This window comes from Mustela putorius, unplaced genomic scaffold (assembly GCF_011764305.1).
Source record: "Mustela putorius furo isolate JIRA1106 unplaced genomic scaffold, ASM1176430v1.1 tig00003859_pilon_pilon_pilon, whole genome shotgun sequence".
In the NCBI taxonomy this organism is placed as follows: Eukaryota; Metazoa; Chordata; class Mammalia; order Carnivora; family Mustelidae; genus Mustela; species Mustela putorius.
This window is the reverse complement of record NW_025422011.1, coordinates 1,568,956-1,580,041: the sequence shown is the minus strand read 5'-3', so window position 1 is coordinate 1,580,041 and position 11,086 is coordinate 1,568,956. Positions and strand designations below refer to the sequence as shown.

Here is an 11,086-nt window from a genome sequence, read left to right as displayed (position 1 = left end):
GCTGGCGTCCGTGTCAGGAAAGCCCAAGCCTTGGCTGCACAGAACAGCTTTATAATGGGCGCCGGTCACAGGTGTGCGTCGTAGTAATACTCGGCCATGTCTGGCCCATCACGCTTGCGCTGCTGGGCTCGGGAGAGGAGGGGTCGAGGCCCTCGTGGCCAGGGGTGCTTGGGTCGAACCCCATAGTCTGAGAAGAGAAGAGGGTGTGGGTGGCAGGGGTAAATCCACCAAGATCACCCCAGAATGGTGCCATTTGGGATGAAAAGCCCCGGAGGCTGGGTGTGGGTGCCCTCCCCTAGGGCATGTGTCCCCGGGGGTGGGGGGCACGCGGGGCAAGGGCAGGGGAGGGCAGCCGGGCAGGGCAGGGCTGAGATATTACCATCCACTAGGCCAGAAAGTGGCTGTGAGAGTTGCAGAGGGGCTGAAAATTCTTCAGGAACAGATCGCTGAGGCCTGCGGGAGGTGTTGGGGTGCTCAGCCTGGGCCCTTTTAGGCCACTAACCACCTCCCTGTGAGGGCTCAGGGTGGGGGACTGCGTGAGCTGCGACACCCAGGACTATGGCACCAGCCAGTCCTCTGGGAAGCGGAGTGGGAGGCAGCACGACAGAGCCTCACCTGTGGGCCCCTGAGCCTGTGCCCCCTGGGGTGTTACCTCAGTGGCTGGGGGCGGAGGAGTGCAGCTGCCAGGACGAGGTAGAGGAGGAAGAGGCTCAGCCCAGCCCTGGGATGCAGAGCCCCCAGCATGGCGAGAACCATCTCCTATTCAGGTCCCTGTCCCCTGGCTTCTGCCTGCCCCTCCCCCGGCAGAAGACGGAACTGCTGCCCACTCCCGGGCCGCCTCACAAAGGGCAGGGTTCCAGGGCTCGGCCAGGCCAGAAACGTCCAGCAGAGCTTTGGTCTTCATTTCATGTTGTCGATGCTGTCGGCCAACAGGTGCCAAACAGTTTCTTGCTCTAGTGTCACTGCCCGAGGGTTAAGGGCATAGATTTTTGGCATCTGATCTCCATTCTTAGCCCCACCTTGTCTCCTGCAAGGCGGCCATGTCAGTTGCGGGCCGCCTTCTCGTCTCTGAGGTAAGGTGCATACCTAGGTGCCCAAGAAGTGGCATGCAGGAGAGGTACGTGGAGCCCCAGCCGTTCCCACTCCGCGGCCTCCGGCCTCCTGCTGCCACCGCCCTGTTTCCCCCCAACCCCCCCAGTGACGCCGGGACCGTCCTCCAGCCAGAGAGCATCAAGCAGGCCATTCAGCCCTGGCCCGGGGGTCGGGCTGCTCTAAGAGACACCCCCCCACCCAGTTCTGCGAAGCTTCCAACAGCCCAGCGCCGGGGCTCCCCAGGCCCTGCCACCACCCCTGAGGTTGGACAGAGGGCTTTTGAGTCAGTAGCAAAGCCTGCTCCCTAGAGTGGAAGCTTCCCGAGGGTAGAGACTGGTTTTGTTCGAGGCAGGATCCCCAGTCACAGCCGGTAGATGCTCAGTCAAGATTTGTTGAATAAATGCAACGTGCTAGCATGGAGCCAGGCTCCTCCCGGCCCGTCGGAGCGCGCAGCCCAAGCTCACCTCCAAAACCCCAGCCCGCTCCAGACCTGTGCACTCAGAACCCGAGGGCTGAACAGGGCTCTGCACTCTGGGAACCTCATCGCTTCTTAGCAGACCTTCCAGGGGCCCAGCTCCTCACCCGTAACTGCCCACATGCCCAAGGCCGGGAGAGGGACATCCCTGGCTCCTGTTCTTCAGCAACCCCCAGGGTGACAAGTGCTGGCATCTCCTTCAGACTGTCCCTGTGTGCTCTGAGCCCACACGCTAACTGCTCAGTGGTCATCTCCCTTTCTGTGTCCTAGACACAGCTATCCCTCAACAAGCCCGGGTCCCCATCCTCTATGGGCCGGGAACCCACAGTTCTGGACACTCTGCCCAACTCAGTCCCTCGTCCCTCACCCTCCTTGCCTCTAAGATGCCACCATCTTCCTCTAGCCACACCCACTCCCGAGCCTACCTGAATCCAGGCCCATCCACTGCTGGAGGATTCTGCCACTGTGTCCCTGTGCTCAGCCTCCAGCACCGCCCGATGGGAGCCCCTGCACCAGACCGCTGGGGTGAGGTGTATTTTTTTTAGCAAGTTTTTATTTGAGAGCACGAGCACGGTGAGGGGCAGAGGGAGAGGCAGATCCCTGCTGAAGGACTCCGATTTGATCCCAATGGGGGATTTGATTCCGGAACTCTGGGATCAGGACCTGAGCCGAAGGCAGCAGATGCTTTACCGACTGAGCCACCCAGGCGTCCCAGGGATGAGGTTTAAAATGCTCCCCTCCCCGCTGCCTTCCGGAGGCAGGTCTGAGTTTCTTGCGACTTGCTGTGCACAATGTCGTCTCCCAGCTGAAGCCTGCAGGGCACTGATGCAGGGTCACCCCCACTAGAAGAGAGGCCTCCCTGACAGGTGTGCCCTCCACAGGCATCTGTCCTCTGCTCTCCCATCTTGGACCTGGCCTTCCTCAGGGACTCGCTCCTACCTGTTCTCACGCCCCGCATGCCTCATTTCCATGTCTCCGCTGGTGGGTGAGTGCCCGGCGGGGAGGCCTGCTCTCCTCCCACTGCGCGGACAGCCCCGGGCCAGACGCCACTTATAGGGTACATGCCCGGCAACAGTCAGGGCTCCAAGCTGTGACCTCCCTGAAGAGCTTGTCCTTTTCACCCTCCAGTCCTGGACCTGGATGTGCCTTCGGGGTAGGGGGGTGGCAGGGAAAGGCTGCCCCCCGCCACAGCTCCCCCCAAAGTGACAGAGGAAATGAGGCAGGGTAGAGGCTGGTGCAGATGGAGCCCTTGGAACTCAGAGGGCGGCTCATTGGGCTAGACACTGCAGCAGGAGAGGACAGTCTGTTCACAGGGGACAGGGGTGGCGGCTGAGAAGGGGACAGGCCAGGCAGATCAGCCATCTGGTCGCTCGGTCTGGGCACTTGCACCTTCCCCAGCTGCGTGCGTGTGCGCGTTTGCATGGTCTCCAGGGAGCTGGCAGGGAGTGTGCATGGAGACCCCAGTTCACACTCCCGAACCTGCACCCGCTCAGGCTCTGAGTCCCTCTGACACCTGTCCCCAGCATTGGCCCCATGGCTGGCTGGTGCCTATGGGAGAAAACCTCCTGCCATCAAATGGGGGCTGGGGGCTCCAGCAGTCCCCAAACCAAGCTGGGCCCACCATTCACCAGGCTCTGGCACAGAGAGGCTGGCAGGCTGGAGCGACAGGGCCCTGCAGGGAGGGGGCAGACAGAGGCTCTGGCCAGAGGCCACACAGGCACTGTGTGCCCAGCTGGGCCTTGTCTGTTGTCACCAGGATCGGGGACAGAGGTGTGGGATTAACCTCTGCAGCTGCCATGGCCAGCGGCTTCCCATGCTTGCAGAGACCAGATCCCAGCTCTCTGTGGCCGGAGAAGCCCAGGCCCCCGTCCCAACCGAGGGTTCTCAGCCCAGGGATGAGGGGCAGGAGGCAGTGGCTCCACGGCCAGAGATGTTCGGGAGGTGCGTGGGTGGCCTGGCTGCTGGGTGGGGGTGCCAGGAGCGCCGGGCAGTGGGATGGAGACGCCACAGGCGGGCTCGCTGCCAGAGTCGGTTTATTAGGGTGAAGGGGCCCTGGGGGACCCAGCGGCTGGGGCACCCCTGCCCCTCCCTGCACCCACTCCTGGGATAGGTCAGCCCCAACTGTAGAAATAAATTTTCTGCCAGGCAGGCAGGTAATCCATGAGCGGCCCTGGAACGAGAGGGAGTTCGGGGCTGAGGGCCAGACTCCAACCTGGCCCCAACCTGACTCTGCTCTACCTGAGGCCGTTCTCAGGAGCCTCAGCAGCCCCAGCCCGGCTGCTCACATCTACTGGGCCACCAGCTCTACTGGGCCACCAGCCCCACAGACTCTCCCACCAGTCCGCCCCTAGGAAAGCAGCAGCAGCAGCAGCGACCTTTGTCCCCTTTGCAAGAAGACCCTCAGGCTTCAAGAAGCCACTGGGCTGGTCCCACTGTGGACACTGATGGCCTCTCTGCTGAGGGAAGAGCTCCAAACAGCCTGGTGGGCACCAGAAAGCCCCAGAGAAGCCAGGGGTATACGGCTCCGGGGTCCCGGGGCAGCTAAGGCTGACAGCCCAGGGTGGCCCTACACTTCTCCCAGGACAGGACACCCCCTTCCAGCCACCCCTGAGGCTCTATGTGCCTGCCTGGCCCTGCCCAGGAGCTGTCACCCGCCCAACCTGACTCTCTGGGCTCCCTCTCCTGACTCTGTCAAGAATCAAATGACAAGGAGATTAAGAGACAATAGTCAAGGACACGGGCCACTGGACAGACCCGTGACACTCTGTAATCATCACATCCCTATCCTGCACTTACTTGCCACCAGGCCAACGCCCGGAACGTGGTCTGCCAGCAGCTGGAGCAGGAAGAGGATCCTCGCCCTGCAGAGACATGAGCAGGAAGCAGGCTGAGTGGGGGGGTCTCGGTGCCTACAACCCCGGCCATAGGCCTGGACCGCCCACAGCTCAGCTCCGGACTTGGCCTTACTCGCGGCACCACACACAGTCCTCCCTCGTCCTGCCCTTCCTTCTCCTGAGCCAACGCATTCCTGGGGCACCGCACATGGGCCAGTCCCAGCACAAGGATGGTGAGGGCCCAGAAGGACAGCCCCACCTTCGAGAAGCCCCGTGAACCAGAAGAGCTGAGCCACGCTGAAACCTTATGAGCCAATGTTGAGTGACCAGGCCCCCTGAGGGAGGCACACTCAGAGGAAGGGGCCAGGGCCAAAGCCTTATTTTTTGTTTTTTTTTAAGAGATGGTACTTTCCCATGGGAGGACCTGGGGTGACACGACAGTGCTGGGGATGGTAACAAGAGAAATGATGACAAGACTCGGCATCTGTTGAGTGATTCTGTACCAAGCACTCCCGTATGTCTGAGGTCACAGAAGGCCTCCCACAACCCTTTGAGGCGGGCACAATCATGTCCCCGTCATTCAGATGAGGCACAGAGAGGTTCAGTAACTTGCCCAAGGTCACACAACTGGAAGGCAGCCCGGTCCCAGAGATGACACTCGGTCTCTGACAGGAAGGACAGGGGGCTCCCCACACAGCCTGTGCCCCAGAGCCGCTCAGCAGCCCACTCCCTGTCCTCTGGGGAAACAGGAATTTCTCTGGCAGGTTTCTACACCTTTCTCAGTCTGAGCCACTGCTGTAAGGGTACTAGGCTGGTCTGCTTGGCAGGAGCCAAACTAGAGGCTAGCCGCCTATGGGGCCACCTCTGCTGGTATGGTCACCTCAAAATGCCTCAGTTCCAAGATCCTGGGGCTATGCTTCCTCTGCAAAGGGCAGACCGTTTGTGGGGGGAGCTCATATGGTCCACGTAAGTCTCTGGAATATTCCTTCAGAGCAGGGAATAGGATTTGGCTTTAGTAGCTTGTGAGCTTGCAAACTTAGCTGGAAACAGGGACAGCCAGGCCCGGCTGTTCTCACTGAGGTGGCATTAATTGCAGCCCAAACTCACTTCCTATTGCCTCAGAAACAAAGCAAACCAAACCCAAACAGAGGCTGTGCAGTCCTAGCAGGAAATGTGATTCCGGGTATGACTGCAGTCTTCCAGCAGAGGACTTATTAAGACAGGAGCCTCTCGTCTGTCTCCTGGCCCCCGTCGCTGTACAGGGACCACCCCCGCCCCTCCAGATCACAGTCACACCTCAGGCAGTCACCCGGCAGACCTTGCGGCACTTGGTCCCAAGCCACCCCCCAACTTGCCGCCAGTGGGCCCTCTGAGCCTGGCTAAGGCCGGAAGCTCTGGGCCCTCAAAGGAGACAACGGGGGCTGGGCAAGGTAGGGAGAGGCTAAGAGAGATCATGGAGGTGGCCCCTGGCTCTGCCACAGGCCAGCTGGGCGGCTCGGTTTAAGGTGCCCAGTTTCTGTGAACCTCAAGGGCCTCTCTGCAATGTGGGGCTCCAAACCACTCAGCAGGAAGAAAGCCCCCCCTCCATCCCCACGGCCCCATCCTCAGCACGCCCAGGGCTAGGCCAGGGGCCTGAACACCCCAAGGCAGTGGGTGCAGGCCGAGGGTGGGCCTCGCCCCTCCTGGGGCCCGTCCTCACTCGGAGAAGCGGTCGTAGAACGGGGAGCGTAGCAGGTAGTAGAGCAGCAAGATGGTCCGTCGCCGCAGCTCCAGCCGCTCCCTCCGGCTCAGGCCCTTCCTGTCACTCAGGAGGCTCAGGCTGGGGGCAGGAGGGAACACAGTCAGGACCAGCAACGGGGGAGGGGGGCCCCCCCATCTGCTCCAGTGGAGACAGGTCTGCAGCACAAAACCCAGCAGAGGGAGTGGTCTCTCCAGCCAGGCCCAGGCTTACCTGGTCACATCCACGACCCCAGAGAAGAGCCAGGGTGTCCACGACCGCTGACCCCACAGGCCCAGGCTGAGCACTGATGGCCATGGTGTCAAGGAGGTCTCCAGCACATGGCCCACCCCGCCCCCCGCTCCCCATCGGCCCGTCCTGCAGGGCTGGCCAGCCGTGTGGGCTGAGGATACAGTGCAGCAGCGGCCGGGCGATATACAAGGACTCTGCGATGGTCTCCTGCAGGCCCAGAGGGGTGGGGGTGACACTCAGCTCCTCGCGCTGCTGCTGTTGCTGCCGCCCCTCCCGCTGCTGGGGGGCTCCCCAGTGCCTCGAGTGCAGGGATGGGGCTAGAGAAACAAGGGCCACGGCTAAGCAGTCAGGCCCAGGCTGACCTCAGCCCTGAGGCGCCCGGGCCACAACATCCTACACTTACTGTTCTGGAGGGTTCGTACCACTCGGTTTGACCGTTTCCCCACGTACGACTGCTCCTGGCTGTCAGTGCTCTGGTCACCATCTAGCAGGGACAGACAGAAGGCCATGCTGTCAGAGGGCCACGTTTCCAGCAGAGCCTGTGGAGAACATGCGTGCCGTGAACGCTCCTGGGGCGCTGAGGGGAGAACAGGTGAGCGTGGACAAGCCTGGACCAAGGCAGCAGCTGAGGCAGGACGCAGTCGCCAGTGATGTGGGGTCAGCACCATCCCCGGCCTGGGGAAAGTGCAGCATCACCGGTGGCAGGGGAGCCAGCCAAGAAGCCAGACCTCCCTGGGGACTGGAGGGAGGGAGGGAAAGAGGGAGAGCCCAGGCCTTCTCAGGCCTTTGCATTCAATATGATCAGGAGGAGAAGCAAAGAATGGTCCCCATCGAGGGCCAGAAGCATCAGGCCAACCGGTAAGGAGTACGAAGCCCCGAAAGGACAGATCTGCCAGGTACCCAGCCTCACACAACTGTGGCACTTGAGATCCAGAACAAGGCCCATGGTTGGCAGGACCTCTGTCTCCACCTCATGCTGTCCCTCGTTCCTGCCACCCACAAAAAAGAAGACAATGGTGCCGGGAGTCCTGAGTTCAAGTTCTTTTTTTTTTTTTTTTTTTGGACAGGCAGAGATTACAAGTAGGCAGAGAGGCAGGCAGAGAGAGAGAGAGGAAGAAGCAGGCTCTCCGCCGAGCAGAGAGCCTGATGCGGGGCTCGATCCCAGGACCCTGGGATCATGACCTGAGCCGAAGGCAGAGGCTTTAACCCACTGAGCCACCCAGGCGTCCCCTGAGTTCAAGTTCTGATTATGCCTCTACCCTCATCCTTTTTTCCCTCTGTACAATACAGGGGAATGAGAACAAACTGAACTGCTGGGGATAGATGTGCTCCCTGAACAGACAACACGCCACTCCCGCCGGCCCGCTCGAAACCCACGAATTAGTTCCATGTGCCAGGCCACTCCAGAGAGTGGCAACAGCTTACCAGGGGGCCGTGCCTGGGTCTCCCTGTCCAGCGGAACAATGGGGGGTGAGGTCTGGAGGCCAGCCTTGAACCAGATCAGCAGGAACATCCGCAGGACAGCCCTGGGTTGGGAGTATGACACGGCTGCGGGGGCGATGGCTAGCCAGCAGGGGGTCAGGGGTGCTCTGATGAACCCCATCCGAACTGCTGGCCAGAGTCACCTCCACCCAGGACCTGCCCTCCTCAGTCCCGACGTACTTGGCCAGCTGGATGAGGGCGATGACAAGCCAACGGCCCACTTCACCCCACACCTTGGCGGCCCCCATCTCCATGAACACTTCCACGCACTCCAGCACGCTCAGCCATGTCAGCAGCTTCTGCTGGGACAGCGACTGCAAGGACCCCAGGCCAAGAGGTCAGGGCTGGGGGGACCAGTCCCAGGCCATCCCCCTAGGGGAGGTGGATTTTCCCCTAAAACTACCCGTGTAGGCCTGAGTTCTCCAGGGGGCAGAGGCTACCCTATGCCTCTGAAACTCAGTCTCTTCATCTGAGACAGGGGCACTAACAACTCGACCCTTCCCCTGATGAGACGGCCTGAACCTCAGCAGACGTGGGCATGTCTCACACTGAGATGGTAACACAGGCTACACACGCAGTCCCAAAGCTTCCCGCCCTCAGCTCCAGCCAGAATTCTCACCACAGGCAACTTTTTCTGGAGCGCTCTCCGCAGGATCCCATCATTAAGCAGCACGAGCAGGTTAGAGGCAGAGTACACTGAGAGGGAGAGTTGTGGCCTTCAGGGGCTGCTCCTGCAGCCTCGCCACCCTCCCCTTCTCCCCAGAGCTGCAGGGATCACCTGTTACCTGCTCTACTCCTCCTGCCCCAGACTGTGTGGAAACCAACCCGCCTCCTCACCCACTTCCTCAGAGCTCCCCGCTCCCGGGTAAGATCTCGTGTGGGTGGCTGGAACACGAAGGGATGGTTTGATCTCTGTGACAAAGCAGTGACTGCCCTGCCCCAGAGCCCTGGTTGGCCGGCTGCCCAGAACCGCCCCTCGCTCTCACAGCCATGGATGGGTGGTCTTGCCTCCTGGCCTCCTCTCTCTGCAGCCTGCCCGCCCCCAACCCCGCCCAGAGGCAGCTCCAGTTCCACCTCCCATGCTCCCTGGGCAAACATGACTGAGGCAGTTACAGTCTGAGGCTCCTCGAATGTGAGAAATCTGGGCTTGAATCCTGCCTCTCGGATCATCAGTAGTTGTCCCGTAACCTCACTGAGCTGCCCCTTTAACTGGACACTGAGGACAGTTACACTACCCACCTCCTATAACTCCAGGGAAGATTAACTGGGCAAAGGCAGGCAAGGTACTTGGGTCAGTGGCCAGACCAGTCAAGGTCCCCAGATTTGTCTCTGGTCTATTTGGGGGGCGGGGGGAAGACGTCAAGACCGTGGACTCTGGAACTGTGTCCGATTCAGTACAGGACCATGTAACGGAAAGCCTAGGACTGCGGACCGGGGTGGTCCCCGCTCTGGGAAGCCTCGCCGCCCCCCACCCACCCCAGAGCCCCACTCACCCAGCTCTGACAGCTCGTGCGAATCGGAGAAGCGACCTGGGGAGAAGGCACAGGAGGCGACGGTGAGCATTCGCCTCAGCCTGCGGCTTCGGGCGCAGACGTCCCCTCCCTATGCCCGATGGGAACCTGGACGGAACTCCTCAAGCACAGCGATCACTATTCTGATTCCGAAGGGAAGGGGCCAGTGGGGGTCAGGGGTCAGAGCCCCTAAGGGCTGGGGCAAAGGTCAGGGTAGCACCTGCCAGCAGGTAACTGAGGCCCCGCACTGCAGTCTCCAGCTGGGCCGTGGCGGCCGGGTGACGAGTCACGTACTCCTGGTAGCGGAGGCTCAGAAGCCGCAGTTTCTCCATCCTGCCCTCGGGACGGATAGACTCACGGACCGACTGCACGACCAGCTGCAACACCCTTCTTCCTGCGCCCTCCTTCCTGCTTCCGGTCCTAGGCCCGCCTCTTCGTTGCTTAACTTCCGAGGGCCAGAAGGATAATGACGTGAAGGGCCATTGAACCACCCTTCACCCCATTGCCTAAATCACCTCCCTCCAGGGTAGCGCTTAGCAACTGCGAGCCTGATCCCGCCCTCCCTGCTGCTTCAGGTCATTGGTTAATACACACTCCGCCCCCGACCCTCCCCGCGGCGTCGGGACCCGGTTCTTCCGCCTTCCGGGTAGGCGGCCCTTGCGCCTGCGCAGTTAGCAGTTCCAGGGAAGCTCCCGCGGTAGTCTGAGCAGTTCATTCTAGAGAATGGACTAGGACCCTAGAGTCTTTCCAATAGAACACCGAGAGGCTCGAACGGGAGGACCGTATTTTAAGGGGGCGGGGAGGTAGTCGGCTAAAGGAATTACGATCAGACTTGAGGAGGCGCGGAGACAGTCCTGGCAGGCGTCTTTTTGGCCACTTGCCTCGTCTCCCGACCCCTACCAGAGGTAGTGCTGGGGAAACCGAGGCAAGGAAGAATCCAGCCCTCCACGCAGTCTCGATCCCTGGTCAGCCACTGTTAGTGCTGGGCTTCGGCCACAGCTCCCGCATGCACTCTGCGGGTGTGCAGTCCCATCCTCGCGGAGAAAACTCTGTTTCCGCCTTCGGTTCTTGGCTTGGGGTGACTTGGTCGAGCGCTTCCCTTCTCTGGGTCTCGAGTTTTCCTATCTGTAAAATGGTTTGAGGGGAGCCTTGCTCCTTGAACTCCGGCTCAATCTCAGAGCGCTTTTCGGCCCTCGGATGCACCTTCCGGTCCTCAGCGGCTCCCCAACGGACGGGCGAGAATACCGGGAATCTTCCCAAACCGGGCGGCCTCCCTGAAAGAGGCTGTGGCGGGACAGGAGCCGCCAGAGGCGGGGCATCTGACGCTCTGGGGAAGCCGCCATTGATTGGCTGTGGGGAAAGGGGAGGGGCCTTGGTGGGGTCAAGGGTCTGAGCCTTTGGGGACCTGACTCGCTGGTTCAGGGAACTCTGAAAGTAGTAACACGTTGTTTTACCTGATTCCCTCTACGGAATATTATCAGCAGGTGTGGAAAGGATCTGCTTAAGAACGCCCAGCCACATTCGAATCTTGCTGTAGTCTGACCACAGAGCCTAGGCGGCTTCAACAACACGACTCACTAGGAAGCCACAGCCCCTCCTAGACCTCCCCACTCCTTCTCCCTCCTCTCCAGCTTAGTTTTCTTCTATATCAGGTGGGGAAACACAGCTACCCTCCCTACTCATGCTAAGCAATGATGACCCAGGGAGATGTGTCCAGGGGCCT

The 11,086-nt window shown here is 60.9% G+C and overlaps 2 protein-coding genes across 2 annotated transcripts; both read right to left on the bottom strand.

Moving 5' to 3' along the window:
• Positions 1-2: 2 nt before the first annotated feature.
• On the bottom strand, positions 3-1,041 carry CUNH11orf94 (chromosome unknown C11orf94 homolog). The gene is made up of 3 exons (XM_004763169.3): positions 653-1,041; positions 380-453; positions 3-187 (listed from the first exon to the last, which is right to left on the bottom strand). The coding sequence occupies exons 1-3, from the start codon at positions 754-756 to the stop codon at positions 66-68; spliced, it is 300 nt and encodes a 99-aa protein (XP_004763226.1). The 5' UTR covers positions 757-1,041; the 3' UTR covers positions 3-65.
• Positions 1,042-3,583: 2,542 nt separating this feature from the next.
• PEX16 (peroxisomal biogenesis factor 16) lies at positions 3,584-10,655 on the bottom strand. Its single transcript, XM_004763170.3, has 11 exons — positions 9,584-10,655; positions 9,346-9,381; positions 8,472-8,548; positions 8,033-8,166; positions 7,796-7,896; positions 6,774-6,854; positions 6,532-6,687; positions 6,353-6,425; positions 6,101-6,220; positions 4,364-4,428; positions 3,584-3,737 (listed from the first exon to the last, which is right to left on the bottom strand). Exons 1-11 carry the CDS (start codon positions 9,693-9,695, stop codon positions 3,679-3,681), a joined length of 1,014 nt encoding a protein of 337 aa, XP_004763227.2. The 5' UTR covers positions 9,696-10,655; the 3' UTR covers positions 3,584-3,678.
• Positions 10,656-11,086: the final 431 nt, after the last annotated feature.

Coding starts and splice junctions, on each gene's coding strand:
- CUNH11orf94 (XM_004763169.3), bottom strand. CDS start 756: ATGGTTCTCGCCATGCTGGGGGCTCTGCATCCCAGGGCTGGGCTGAGC. Junction 454..652: donor CTCCGCCCCCAGCCACTGAG/GTAACACCCCAG, acceptor CACCTCCCGCAG/GCCTCAGCGATCTGTTCCTG. Junction 188..379: donor ACTTTCTGGCCTAGTGGATG/GTAATATCTCAG, acceptor TTCTCTTCTCAG/ACTATGGGGTTCGACCCAAG.
- PEX16 (XM_004763170.3), bottom strand. CDS start 9,695: ATGGAGAAACTGCGGCTTCTGAGCCTCCGCTACCAGGAGTACGTGACT. Junction 6,855..7,795: donor GACCCAGGCACGGCCCCCTG/GTAAGCTGTTGC, acceptor TGTCCCTGCTAG/ATGGTGACCAGAGCACTGAC. Junction 3,738..4,363: donor GGGCGTTGGCCTGGTGGCAA/GTAAGTGCAGGA, acceptor CTCTCGTTCCAG/GGCCGCTCATGGATTACCTG.